This window comes from Ilyonectria robusta (assembly GCF_021365365.1).
Source record: "Ilyonectria robusta strain PMI_751 chromosome Unknown BGZ61scaffold_18, whole genome shotgun sequence".
Taxonomy (NCBI): Eukaryota; Fungi; Ascomycota; class Sordariomycetes; order Hypocreales; family Nectriaceae; genus Ilyonectria; species Ilyonectria robusta.
The window spans coordinates 544,260-557,623 of record NW_025764452.1 but is presented as its reverse complement, the minus strand read 5'-3'; the positions used below and the strand labels follow the sequence as shown (position 1 = coordinate 557,623).

Here is a 13,364-nt window from a genome sequence, read left to right as displayed (position 1 = left end):
TCGCTCTTTTCAACTCCCCTGAGCCCACAGACCACGAGATTCCCGGGTATTTGATTCTAAGGCGCTCACATATTTCTGCAGGGAACACTGCCTCTACTGCTGTCCTAATCCTATTGAGCAGAGTAACTTGGGAGTTGCCAACAGTGAAGAGTAGCACGTCCACCACCTCACCCAGCAACCCGATGTTGCAGGCCCGTAGATCCACTGCTTGCATACTATTAAGGCGTCCGAAGAATTTTTCGCTGGGCATGGCAACCCTGGTCGTGCTACTCAAGGTCTCCTGGAGGAAGCGGCTCCTGAACTTGGCGCATACTGGGTCTAGGGTTGCACCGGCCTGGAGAAAATCTTGGAGGACTTGATGATATAGCGCTTCGCGAGACGGATCCCGAGGCACTTCAAATGCCAAATTCAGATATGCCGCCAAGGCCGTCCAGGCCGCCTCATCTCCAGGACTTCGCCAGAGCGTGACGTTGGGATCGGCGCCTCTGCGCAGCATCAGAGATAAGACATTGTTCTCGAGCAGATCCCAAAATCGCTCTTCTACCGGTTTCGCGGTCCCCCGACTCCACGTTGTCGTGTAGTCAATAAGGGTGGCCCGGCGTCTCCAGCTCTTGGGTGTCGTCCGGACCCAAGTCTTGAGTTTCCAGGAAAATGCGCAGCATCCCAACGCCCCGACTGCGCCACTGGGTGTTTTTGCCCAACTCTTGAATATCATTTCTCTCGGCCACGATGCGGAGGATGCGTGGGCTACCCAACCCTGAGAGATAGTTCGGCTCCCGCGCCATCTTCCAGGCGAGGAAGCCCACGTGCTGCCTTTTTATCAACTGCTCTCGGATCAAACCCTCGGCTGGGGCCCCCGCCATGAGTCTTGCCTGCGCCAGGGAAAATTTGATCGGCATAATACGATCAAGCTCCTCCAATGTTTTGTACATGACGATGTTAGAAAGGTGTGACCCTTCCAGGTCTGCGGCGCGAGCTAGAACATTTCTCACTAGTACTTGCAAGTGACATTTCCTGTACACACCAAATTCTGCTCGAATGACCCATTCTTTGAACTGGGATCTTTTGATCACTGCAGTGTACACCTTGAGGAGACAGATGTAGACGTTGAATCTAGCAGGTGCTTTGTTATTGAGAAAGTCTGCCATCTCTCGAGTTCTCAAAAAGTCCACCACTGTTCGGTGCAAGAACGTGACAGTGCCAGACTCTCGATTCATTTCCAGAAGGCCGCCAGATCGGCTGTTCAACCGCCAAACCGTTTGTTCTCTCAATTCTTCGTCCTCTTCCAAATTATACGGCTAGATTGGAAGATGGAAGACAAAGTCCTCGTCATCGTAGCACTGATCATGGAAGTCGTAGGCCATAGCATGCAGAGGCTCCTCGGCCGCGATGGTCATCTGTAGAGTAGTCGACATCTTGTTATGATAGAAAGGTTCGACCGACTCTAATATTTGTCGGAAAAAGACTTCAAGCTCTATTGGGAAGCTCTCCAAGCGCCGGCGGATATCTGAGAAGCTATCCCGGTTGGTGAGGCCTTGTCGAAGTAACCTGATTACAAGGAAGACCCAGAGGAAGACTCCAGAAGCGCGTTTCTCAATTTCCTCTATTAGCCAGTCACCCTGAGACGCTGTTTTAGCAAGCGATGGCCATCTTGGGTGTTCATAAAGATGGCATCGGATGTACTCCTGAATGTCGTTTCGTGTAAGGTCTTGGATGTAGAGCTTGTTGTGAGGGTCGTCACTACCAAATGCTTCTTCGAAAACGTTCCAGGGTCGGCTCGAGAGACAGACTTTGATATTTGGAGACTTGGCGAGATCTTTGAGGACCTGACATAGCTCGTAATGGTTGCCATCGTATTCATCCAAGCCGTCAATGAAGTAGCAGAACCGGACGGAAGCCATGTCCTGAGTCGCAATTTTTCGAAGAGTGGCATGAAGTTCAGGCAAAGTCCACGGCAAAGGCCACCCACGGTGTCTTTGTCCAATGGTGGATGCCTGTTTCCGCAAACCGGTGTGATTAACTTGGAACATTGCCGAAGGATATCGTAGATCAATATACGGAGGAGGCCCTGTTGAGACTTTTGTATTGCAGTGCCTGCGCTCTAAAAGTAATGGCTTGCGATAATGGCTCTTTTTGAACCCGACCATTTAGACAAAAGATTTAGAGTCTTTGGCTCATCGGCGATGAACTTCATGAAAGTTAACTTGCCGGATCCTGGTTTGCCTGAAACCCAGAATAGCCCATCATCACTCCTTAGCCATTTGGTGATGTATTTCGCTGAGTCTGGGACGTCCTCTCCCAATTTGTAAACCCATCCGAAGGTTTTCTGATGAGCATTCGGAATCGAGGTGTGCCGGACTGGACGGCTCTCGAAGCTCAGGCTCTGCAGGACGGCCTGCTCCTCTGCTACAGCCTCGTGCGAAAGAGACAAGCTTGAGAGCTGCTGCTCAAGGGAGTTTATCTCACCAATCGAGGGCAGTGAGTTTTGACGTTTGACTTGTTCGACACGCTGGCTCAAACAGCTTAGCATAGCGATCATCTGGTCAAGCTTAGCTGACTGATGGCACTGCAACCTGTCGCTTTCGGTCTGAAGCTGCTCTAGCTGACGTCCACGAACTTCTTGGGCGTGGCTCTAGTGAAGAGATCTGTGTCAGCGGTCCTGGCTCCTCTCCATGGAGTTATTTTTCGGATATTAATGCGTACCTCGTGATGTTGCAAATGTGAAGCGTCATCGTTGTCTGGGGTTTGTGCAGTCGCTGTTCCAAGCCCTCGATGTTTTCCTTTTCCCACTCCATCTTCAACGCAGCACGGAAACTCTTCCAGCGGGCTTGGGGTCCGTCTTGAATTTTGAGCTCGCCCACAAGCTTCAAGAGCTTCTCGCAATCCGACTTGCACAGAAGCGATAGTTTACGGAATGAAGTGACGTCTCTGGTATAGTCCCAGCCCTGGCCGTTGAGATAGCCACTGGCATTGTCGTAGCTCGACTTGAGCCTGGTGTTGATGTCATTGAGCTGTCCGTAAAGAGTGTCTAATGTCAGAATGTCGGTGGTGCAACCTGCAGAATATCTGTGGATGGCGACAGCGTTGTGGACCAAGTTTGAGGTGAACTGAACAAACTGCACGACGTTGCCGGCCAGTCCAAGAGCCTCAAGCGGATCCATCATGGGATTCTTATCAGAATGGTAGAATGGTTGGCCCTTGGGACGGTGCGTACTGGACGACCGAGAGTATTAAGAAAAGTCCTCCGTCCAGGGAGGCAGTCGGAGTGTATGGATACCAGTTGAGCATTTCTCCAACGATTCAGCCTCCCTGATGCACTGCCTGCTGTGCTGGCAATGCACGCCACGTTGAGCTCCAGGCGTGGACACAGCCAAGACTGCCATACAAAGCCCGCCCGGTAGCCCAGATGTTAGGCAGAATTCCCCTCATGCTGGGTTCCACTCCTCATCGCTTTTAGTACCAGCCCCCCTCTTTTTTTCCCTCCCTCCCTCTGTCCTCACATTACCTCAAAAATTATCATCCAGCCACCGCAGAGCCTCCTGAACAGCTTTGTTGCTTAATTCTTCCAGTTTGGCCTGCGCTACTGTTATTTAAATAGTAAATAAGAAAAATAATAATTACTATATAGCTGATATTATTAATACTAGATTAGGGACGCCGTAAAGGTTACGCGCGAGCTTGGCGCTCACTATCTCTGGATTGACTCTCCTTGCATTATCCAAGGCAATAATGGAGATTTTGAGGATGAAGCAAAACACATGGAATCTGTCTTCAGTTCAACTCATTGGTTTATTGCTGCAAGCCGTGTTTCAGTAACTTGAGCGGGATTTCTGAAGAAGCGGCCGGACCGAAAGTTTGTCAAGTTTCAAGATTCTCTCAAGAATCCTTTTTTCGTCTGTGAAGCTATTGATGGCTTTTAGCACGATGCCATAGATGGATCTCGGAACAAACAGGGCTGGGTACTGCAGGAACGAGAGTGATTGCGCCTGGGATCAAGCCATGAAATGCGTGGTAATTGGTAGCCAAAAATCGGAAGTGGCACCTGATGTGAAAACACGGAAGCACTATGTCCTCATTGTGGCGCCGAAGTATGGAGATGCTGAGATATATGAAAGATTAGGAGTCGGTTCGCTATGTGGCAGTTGGATCGCGCTGGATGTTCGAGGGCTGAAAGTACTGGTTTCCTAAGTTTGGCGGCAAGAATACGAAACCCACCTTTTTTGAGCACTATTCCATCTCAGACAAGAGTATAGCTGCTTGAATATCGTCTCTCGGTCATTGGGCGAAGATAACGGTCCTTTTTGCTAGTTCTTGGCGTCCAAAAGTTCCGCATAGGTCTCTTTGACTATGCTAGTCGGGAAACTTAAAACAGCTCATATGACCTTGGAACTTCCTAAAATCTTTCGGAGCTGTCTCACCAAAGAGAAGGTAGAATGTCGGATCGGTAATAATAAGTGCAGGGGGAGGTGGTCTCGAATGGCACTATTGCTCGGATACGTGCAGGGTCACATTGGGAGCTTCTTCAAAAGCCGGGTCTATTCCTCTTCAGGAAGCTCGATCGCGGAAGCGCCTTGGCTTTCGTATTAAGCTTAAGATGCCCTCCCAGTTGTAGAGATAGCTCCGAACCGAGGAACGTGGTCCACGCCATGCCTTCGATCTTCCCGCTTGCTTATCCGAGCTCGGAGCGATCCGCAGCGGCGGTGATGCATTAGGAAGTTCAGATCAGCTCTCCGTGGAGCTGGGTGCAAGGGTCTCTCATTCATGGAATGTAATATCGCCTAGGATAAGATTTCATTGACGGCCGTCTTGATTGTTATAAAAAAAGGTATCCCCGTCATTGGAAGTTCCAGTAGGATTATCTTCTACGTTGGGAAATTGTCAGCTCTATTGTCAACTCAAGGGTGTACTTCTCATCATGCATTTCAAGTCCGCCGTCGCCATCCTGGCGGCAGTCACTCACCTGGCTGTAGCTGCTCCAGGTTCTACCAAAGAAGTGGAGGGCAGTTTGATGCGTCTAATCAAGACCTCCGAGGAAGATCCAGGCCAATGGATGACCCAGGCAGAGGTGGACAATCTGACTAAGCAGTCGAGACGCACCAAGTTCATCGACATTACTGACATTCAGGTACCATTGCCCTTTCCCCAATCATTATTCATCGTATCCTAATAGTGACCAGGATGACGATGTTCTCTCGATTCTCTCCACGCCACCCTCGGAGCGCTCTATCGAGGCCCGCGCGGTCACCTATCCTACAACTATGACGCATGTTACCGAGGCCAATTCTTTGATCTCGGGAGTGTCCAACACCGGACCGCAAAGTTGGCTCACATCCCTAACCAAGTAGGTCCAAGTTCTACTTGAGATATCTCTGACTCGTTACTTACTTGACTTCAAGCTACCAAAACCGGTATTATCGGTCTACTTATGGCACTCAGGCTGGGACTTGGCTTTTAAACCTAGTTAAGAGCATTGCATCTGCCAATTCCGCCATCCAGGTCCGAACCTTTGCTCATTCTTTTAACCAACCATCTATTATTGCGCGTATTCCCGGCAGCAGCTCAAACCTCGGTAAGCCACGACGATCTTCTCGCTCTCTTCAAATCTAATCGCAATGTGCCTTTAGTCATCGTTGGTGCTCACTACGACTCGACGGCCGGCTCAGCTACTGCCCGCGCACCTGGCGCCGATGACAATGGTTCGGGTACAATCAACTGCCTCGAAGCTCTTCGCATTCTCGCCAACGCTGGTTTCAAGCCCAAGAATACACTCGAATTCCACTTTTATGGTGGTGAGGAGGGTGGCTTGCTCGGTTCCCAAGGCGTCTTCAATAGCTACCGCTCCTCGGGAGAGACTGTCCTTGCATTCCTCAACCAGGACATGACGGGCTACTCACCTGGAGGCAAAGCCACGGTCTACACGGATTACGTTGACTCCAGCCTGACCTCATATGTCATCCTTGTAGCCCGACAGTACTCTGGACTGGCCGTCTCCACTTCAACTTGTGGTTACGGTTGCTCTGATCATGCCAGTGCTCGAGCCGCTGGTTTCCGTAAGTGGTCATTTGCATGTTGGTGATGACTCAAGACTTTACTAACCCATCCCAGCGGCTTCTTACCTCTCTTCAGAGCCGATTGAAACAGAAAACCAAAACATTCATAGTTCCCGGGATGTGAGTACTATTTTCGAAACTCTTCCATTTACAGTGTAGACTAATTGTTGGCAGACATACGCGAGTATTCAGTGGCCGTCGATCCTGCGTCACTCCAAGATCACGGTTGGATTTCTGGTTGAGGCATCATATCTGTAAATTTCCAAAAAAGCGGCAACGTTCAAGTTTTTCCTGTTTGGGTCAGATACCAGCACTCTATCTGTACCATATATCGCATTAAAATATGATTGCATTGAAATATATAGCCAAAGTTACAGACTAGCCTGGGTTCAAGCTGAGGGGATTCTCATGGTAGCTTGGAAGCGAGTTTGTAGCTACCGCATCTCAATGAAGGCAGCGTAGCGAAATTTTCAACAAATGCTCCATTCCTTTTTTTTTTTTTTTAAAAAAAAAAAAAAGGATCAGTTTAGATCACGGGCAATGTGCAAGTTAAGCGTCAAGAGTCTCCTGAAGCACTACGCAAAGCGAAGTAGTTCAGTAAAATCCATCCGTTCTAGGATCCTGACGAGATTGCCTTCCATACAAGATAGTGACTATTTCAGGGAAACGAATCTCCAGCGTCATTGGTCGTCGGGATAGAGAATTCAAATTACGGCTTCGTCCGCTGAACTTGTATCATAGTTCTCTGCTTGCCTTAATATAGAGGAAACCCCTAGCTTTATACTGAATCTTAGAAACTCTGTGGTGCAAATCAAGCCCGCAAACTTCACAGAGACGTGAAGGGGAATAGTGTGACTCGAAAAAGGTAGACCACAAGAGTGAAAATGATATCCGTGGCCAGCACCACCATTAATTTGTTGAATATAACATCAACCGTGATATTTTTGGCCAAGTCGTAAAGCGCGGCTATTTCTATTCGGATATATGGGACAAGATTGCGGACAAGAATTTGATTTCCTTGCCCATTAACCCTAGTCCTGTTATCAAGAAGCAAATAGCATCTAAAAATAGCTAATACAATCTGTTAGCTTCTATTTAGGTGTTGCAGATAGTGTGGCGATAGCTTGAATAGATTTTCTTTCTTAAGGAAGCTCGGGAGGAAATTTAGCTTCTATTTTTTTAATTTATCTTCTAGATTCTAGGAGAATTTAAGATTATATTAGAGTTGGGATTTATAATATAGATATAATAGGTTATTTCTAGAAAAAGCTATTTAAGTAAAATTTACTATATTAAAAATTAGTTATAATAAAATAAATATTAAAAGAAAAGTTAGTTTTTTAATAATAAGAAATATTAATCTCTCTTATATTCTATAGCCTAGAATAAAATTACTATCTTAAGATAATTAACTGTAGATAGTAGGATTAAAGTTAGAAGGGTTAAATAGAAGCTTTAAGTAGAAATTAGTAGGTAATAACTTTATTATTTAGCTACTATTTCTTCTGATAACGTGGTTCACAAGCGAGCGAACCATCCAAGCGAGCGAACCACTTTCCTTAGCTTATCCTACACTTCATCTTTAATTCTTATTTCTTCCACCACAACAAATGGAATCTGGATCAAAAGAGGCCAGGTTACTCCTAGCCCTTCAGGCTATGAGGCAAGACGAAAAACTCAGTATCCGACAAGCTGCTAAACTCTACAACGTTGATCGCACAACCCTGCGCAGCAGAATGAACGGACGGCGCGCTCGACGCGATACTCGCGCTAATTCTACGAAATTGACTCTCCTCGAAGAAGAGACTCTAGTCAAGTTCATCTTGGACCTAGGGTCGCGAGGGTTCCCTCCCCGGCTGAGTGGTGTGGAAGAAATGGCCAATCTCCTGCTCTCGGAACGCGACGCAGGACGCGTCGGCAAGCACTGGGCCTCCAACTTCGTCAAGCGACAACCAGAGCTCCGGACGCGTTTTAATCGTGCATACGATTACCAAAGAGCCTTATGCGAAGATTCGGCTATAATTAACGCGTGGTTTACTCTTGTGCGGAACATGAGGGCCAAGTATGGCATCCTTGATGCGGATTTCTACAACTTTGATGAGACCGGCTTTATGATGGGCATTATCTCATCCTCAATGGTTGTTACAAGTGCCGAACGACGCGGACGGGCAAAATTAGTGCAGCCTGGCAACTGGGAATGGGTTACCGTAATCCAAGGAGTTAATGCGGAGGGTTGGGCGATCCCGCTATTTATTGTCGTTAAAGGGACCTACCACCTTGCCAATTGGTATACAGAATGCGACCTCCCGCCCTCTTGGGTTCTTAAGCCTACCGACAATGGATGGACCAATAATACGACTGGCCTTGACTGGATACGGCATTTCGATAAACATACTGCCTCTCGTACAAAGGGCAAATATCGAATGTTAGTGGTTGACGGCCATGAGAGTCACCAATCCGCCGAGTTTGAGCAGTTCTGTAAGGGCAGGAACATTATTCCAATTTGCATGCCCTCCCACTCATCGCACCTTCTCCAGCCACTCGATGTTGGGATCTTTAGTCCTCTGAAACGGGCATACGGTCGCAAGATTGAAGAGCTCGTCAAGTATCATATTAACCATGTGACTAAGGTTGAGTTCTTTATTGCGTTTAAAGAAGCCTTTTCCACGGTTTTTATAGAAACCAATATCAAAGCCGGATTCAGAGGGTCTGGTTTAGTCCCATTTGATCCTGATGCTGTCTTATCAAAGCTAGACATCAAGTTACGGACGCCAACACCAACTGGTCCCCCTCCTGCCTCAGGTGACCCTTGGGTCTCTTTGACACCACACAACCCCATCGAAGCTATTTCGCAATCTGAGTATGTGAAAACTCGAATTGCCCACCATCAGGGAAGCTCCCCAACACCAATATATGATGCAGTTGATCAAATTTCGAAGGGGGCACAGACAATGATGCATGAGGTTGCCTTATTGAGAGCAGAGGTGAAGTCGCTTCGGACAGCAAATGAGGCACTTAGTAAACGCCGGAGGGCTAAAAAGACACGCCTACGGGAAGGGGGAGCACTTTCTATAGGAGATGGGCTTGATCTTTTGTCTCAAAAGGATATTGATAAGCAGGTCGGTCAGGAAATACGTCAAGAACGTAGTCGGCAGAGGAGGGCTGCGCCAGGTCTTCGGCATTGTGGTAATTGCGGGAAGACTGGGCATAATGCAAGAACCTGTGTGAAGTATGAAGAAACGTCTGGGGAATCTAGTTCCGAAGGCTTTAGGTAGATTTTTTATGTTATTGTTGTTTAATTGACAATTAAATGTAAGAATATAGTAGAAAGTGGTTCGCTCGCTTGGATGGTTCGCTCGCTTGTGAACCATGTTATTAGATATAGTATTTATTATTTATTTCTACTATTTAAGATTACTATATAGCTTTAATCTATCTGATAATATTAAATAAAGCTAAAAAAAAACAACCAAATAACATCAACCGTGTTCAATATTGAACTTCTTCACTATGTGCGCGATTGGGCAACTGGGATTTCCTAGCTGATAGGGTATTCGGCTGCCAAGCATATCTTCCGGATCATCTTAGTCGCCAGCTTGCGTGAATTATCAACTAAATGAAGGGCGTCGACCCGGCACACGAGCATACAACCGGTTGATATCGAATCACTACTGGAAGAAGAAACGTTCGAGACCTAACCTCTGCATCGGTAACCTAAGGGGCATTTTTGGAGAGCCGCAGTACTACTTGGTCTGTCCTCGTACTCCTTGTCCTACAAGAGATTGTGCCGTCAGCCTGTACCAGCGCTCTATCTCAGCAGGAAACTCAACCGTCACATAGTATTCCTACGTTGCCCCTCAAGGTGTTCGAATGAAACCATAGGATGAGCTCAATCCGCGGCTCCAAGATCTTGGCGGTACTTTCGTGCTCGGCGACCGACTAATTATCGTTACGCATGGCATTCCGCCACCACGATGAACCTAGCCGATAACCTGTGACTTAGCTGCAGTAAGAAGCAAAGTGCGCAGTGGCTGGACGGTGATTGACCCCTGGGAGTGAAACACAGCTAAAGATATCTCTCTTTCAGCCGCAAACTCCCCGTCTCAAAGCGGAGACTGGCAGAAATAATGCAGGCTGACAGAAAGCCAAGCCGTGGCGTTATTTCAGCTCGTGCACTTTCTAGCCACATGCTTCAGCTAATGTCGTTATGTGCCTGCTAATTGGATTAATTCTTTCCTGCCTCAGGTCTTCGTGCAGGATATATAATGCCTTTTATGGCGTTGAAAATCCTACAGCCTGGTCTCGAAGACTATGTTTTGTCTGGTCACCGCCGCACCCCTCTCCAATTTTCACACTCTTCTGTCAACAATTGTCGACTTGACCAAGCCAACTACCAAGATTCTCAGCAAGTACTTCCTAAGACATGAGCTTGCCCAACTATTCCTGCCCTGATGGTGGAGCCTTCTACATTTGCGAAGGCGCATGGGTTGAATTCTTCTGCTGCTGCACGAGCGACCCCTGCGTAAACGGCGCAGGCAAGTGTCCCGATGGCAACCTTCGCGCAGCAGAACTTGACTTTAATGATCTGGTAAACATCCCCGACGTCTTCTGCTCTGCCTCCAAAAGCTTTGATTTTTTCGGAAATTGCCCGGGGTTTATTGGATGCTGCAAGGAGTCCCCATGCCAAGGAAAGGGCTGCCCCAAGGGCAAGCTCATACCAGCCGAACTGGCCGGATACTACAGTGGCAAACGCTTGGACTCCGGGACAGGCGGAGGTAGAGCTTCCAGACCGCATCATCCAACGTCAGTTGCCACGCCTTTGCCTGCGCCGACCTTCACGGGTCTGTCCCATGGTACTGATGGCAACACCGATGACGAGAGAGTCCCGAGTTCTGGAGCAGTGGCAGGGATCTCAGTTGGCGCTATGCTAGTCATCTTGATCGTACTTGGCTTACTCTGGATCTATTGGTAAGTTCTGCAGACAGAAGCCAGGCAATCAAAATCTACAACGCTTGTTGACACTCTCCCAGGCCAGCCCGAAAGCTCAGAAATGTTCGTTCTACCAATCCCTACCGCCTCAGCAAAGTGTCCTACGCCCCCATCTCAAGTGCCCTGCTCCTCAGTGCATTTCACGACCCGAAAGCCCAAAGCTCAGCAGCACCCGATGCTACAACCAGCGACGATACCACGAACGTTTGGCATGGCGGCCCCCAAGAGCTTCACCCCAAGAGCTTCGGCTGGTACGCAGGGTTGATATGGGATATATTGTTAACATTGGCAGCTGCATTGTTCATCGGTAAGCCCTGGATTGAGGAAGAAGTTCCGATATGGTTGCTGAATTACCTATATAGTGCTTCCTGTGCTCGCGCTTAGGCTCGAAGGTCAAGAACACTCTGATTACGGACGATCAGTGCTCGAACTTACTCGATTGAGTCCAACGATATATCCCATTCTCTTTGCCACCGTTGCAAGCCGTTTCTATAAGAATATCTCTCGCTGGTGCTTAGAACAACGCAATGGTATTAGTCTGGCATCTCTTGAGCAAACATTTGGCAGCCAAAGCTTAGCCGGAGCCTTGGAGAGACTCTTTTCTGTCCGGGCCCAGGTCCCAATTGGCATTGTAATTCTCCTCACCTGGACGTTATCTCCCCTTGGTGGCCAGAGTGCTTCTAGGCTGCTTTCGACTTGGGGAAGCAGCACGATTACTAACCGAACCATATACTACGCCAATCCCAGCTATCAGATGTCATATTTCCTCGTCTCGTCATTTGCAGCTGCCACCAAGGCAAACGTCATAGCCCTCTACTCCTCCAGTCTTATCTCTTCACCGGAACAACGGCGGTCCTCCAGAGACCTGTGGGGTCTGCCGAAAATTCCTCAATGGGTGGAAGGCAGGGCAGACAAGATGTATGATGTTGATGAACGTAGCCTGTATAATGGTGACGCCCACTACTCGTCACTACTCGGAGTCAAGGTCCAGGGCCTTGAGTTTGCTAGCGACACGTCACAGTTTGATTTCTCCATTGAAACGTCTTACATCGACTTCAATTGCTCATTCGAAGGGGTTTTTGCTTCAATCATTTCAGACCCTCTCGAAAACATCAACACCGACTTGTTCAAGTCATTTCCAATTGACATCACCATCAACAACTCAGAACTGTGGGGAAGGTGGAATAGTTCCCACAATCCCCCTCCGATCCAAATGGTGTACACAAGCCTGACGGTTCCTTCAATTTTCCCAAAGTCTTTCGATGCCAGCGTGTTCAAATGTGACATGCGGAATGTCATTCTAGAAACTGAGATACGATGTGGCCCCACTCCATTGGCGACAAGCTGCTCTGCAAGGCGGCAACGACGTGTCAATAGACCTGATAAAGCCAGCCGCTTGCCAGCGCACATGCTGAGTAGTCCTGTAGGGCTACAGAACGGCCTTCGGCTGTGGAGAGAGGCTGCAGGCCCAACCAAACAAGACACGGCGTCGCCAACGGACAACTATATAGTCGGGGAGTTGACTCCATATTCTGGGCAAACTCTGCGGACTTGGTCCAGTGGTTCTCCCCCTAACGTCACAAACTTCTCGAAACGTCTTACCACAGCATTCAACACCTTCTGGGAGGCTACGTTGTTTCCCTTCAGTCACACCACTGTGTCATTTAACACTCCGACACAATTCAGCCAGATGTCGGAAATCGTCCCCAACGGCCAACCGTTTTTAAACTCGACACAAGGTACCATGACGACAAAACACGACGTTTACTGTGCAAGCCGGACTTGGACCTATTTACTGCTCGTTGCGACGTTAATTCTTGAGATACTCGCAATTGTGGGGTTCATTTTGCGCTTCTTTATCCATGGACCAGACGTGCTGGGCTTCGTGAGTTCGATGACGCGAGATAATCCATATACGCCCCTGCATCGTGGCGGATCTGGCTTGAATGGACCAGACAGGGCGAGAAGACTCCGGCACCTGCGTGTTCAACTGGCAGACCTGCAACCTCAGAATGACATTGGCTACATTGGACTCAGGACGGTTCCGTGGGTAGACCTAATGGAGCAACAACTGCAGAAAGATGAAACAAGCTTGAAGTGGCGGTCATTTGGTCGAAAGAGGACATATTTATAGGTTGTACAGCTCCATTGACACTGTATTAGGTGGCTCCTTGACAGATAAATTATTAAGTGTCATTTACCGAACTCGGATCAATACAGACCGAGACAAGATATGCTGATATTAGTATCGAGGGGAAAAGAATTGTAACTTGGGTAATCTTGTAGTGGACATTCCAAACACCAGTAGTCAATCCAAGAGCGTTC

At 48.1% G+C, this 13,364-nt stretch overlaps 4 protein-coding genes across 4 annotated transcripts; 2 read left to right on the top strand and 2 right to left on the bottom strand.

Annotated features, from left to right (window-relative positions):
* Positions 1–581: 581 nt before the first annotated feature.
* On the bottom strand, positions 582–1,217 carry BGZ61DRAFT_535731 (uncharacterized protein; the record flags this gene model as incomplete). The annotated part of the gene is made up of 1 exon (XM_046254303.1): positions 582–1,217. One exon carries the CDS (start codon positions 1,215–1,217, stop codon positions 582–584), a length of 636 nt encoding a protein of 211 aa, XP_046100774.1.
* An 81-nt stretch (positions 1,218–1,298) lies between these two features.
* Positions 1,299–3,353, bottom strand: BGZ61DRAFT_520405 (uncharacterized protein; the record flags this gene model as incomplete). Its single annotated transcript, XM_046252449.1, has 3 exons — positions 2,704–3,353; positions 2,145–2,573; positions 1,299–2,094 (listed from the first exon to the last, which is right to left on the bottom strand). The coding sequence occupies exons 1-3, from the start codon at positions 3,162–3,164 to the stop codon at positions 1,299–1,301; spliced, it is 1,686 nt and encodes a 561-aa protein (XP_046100773.1). The 5' UTR covers positions 3,165–3,353.
* A 1,562-nt stretch (positions 3,354–4,915) lies between these two features.
* On the top strand, positions 4,916–6,308 carry BGZ61DRAFT_551871 (leucyl aminopeptidase; the record flags this gene model as incomplete). Its single annotated transcript, XM_046255512.1, has 6 exons — positions 4,916–5,125; positions 5,178–5,341; positions 5,397–5,569; positions 5,625–6,050; positions 6,106–6,170; positions 6,225–6,308. 6 exons carry the CDS (start codon positions 4,916–4,918, stop codon positions 6,306–6,308), a joined length of 1,122 nt encoding a protein of 373 aa, XP_046100772.1.
* A 4,165-nt stretch (positions 6,309–10,473) lies between these two features.
* BGZ61DRAFT_359857 (uncharacterized protein) lies at positions 10,474–13,173 on the top strand (the record flags this gene model as incomplete). Its single annotated transcript, XM_046241109.1, has 4 exons — positions 10,474–10,703; positions 11,228–11,346; positions 11,402–12,801; positions 12,862–13,173. The coding sequence occupies 4 exons, from the start codon at positions 10,474–10,476 to the stop codon at positions 13,171–13,173; spliced, it is 2,061 nt and encodes a 686-aa protein (XP_046100771.1).
* Between the last annotated feature and the right edge of the window lie 191 nt (positions 13,174–13,364).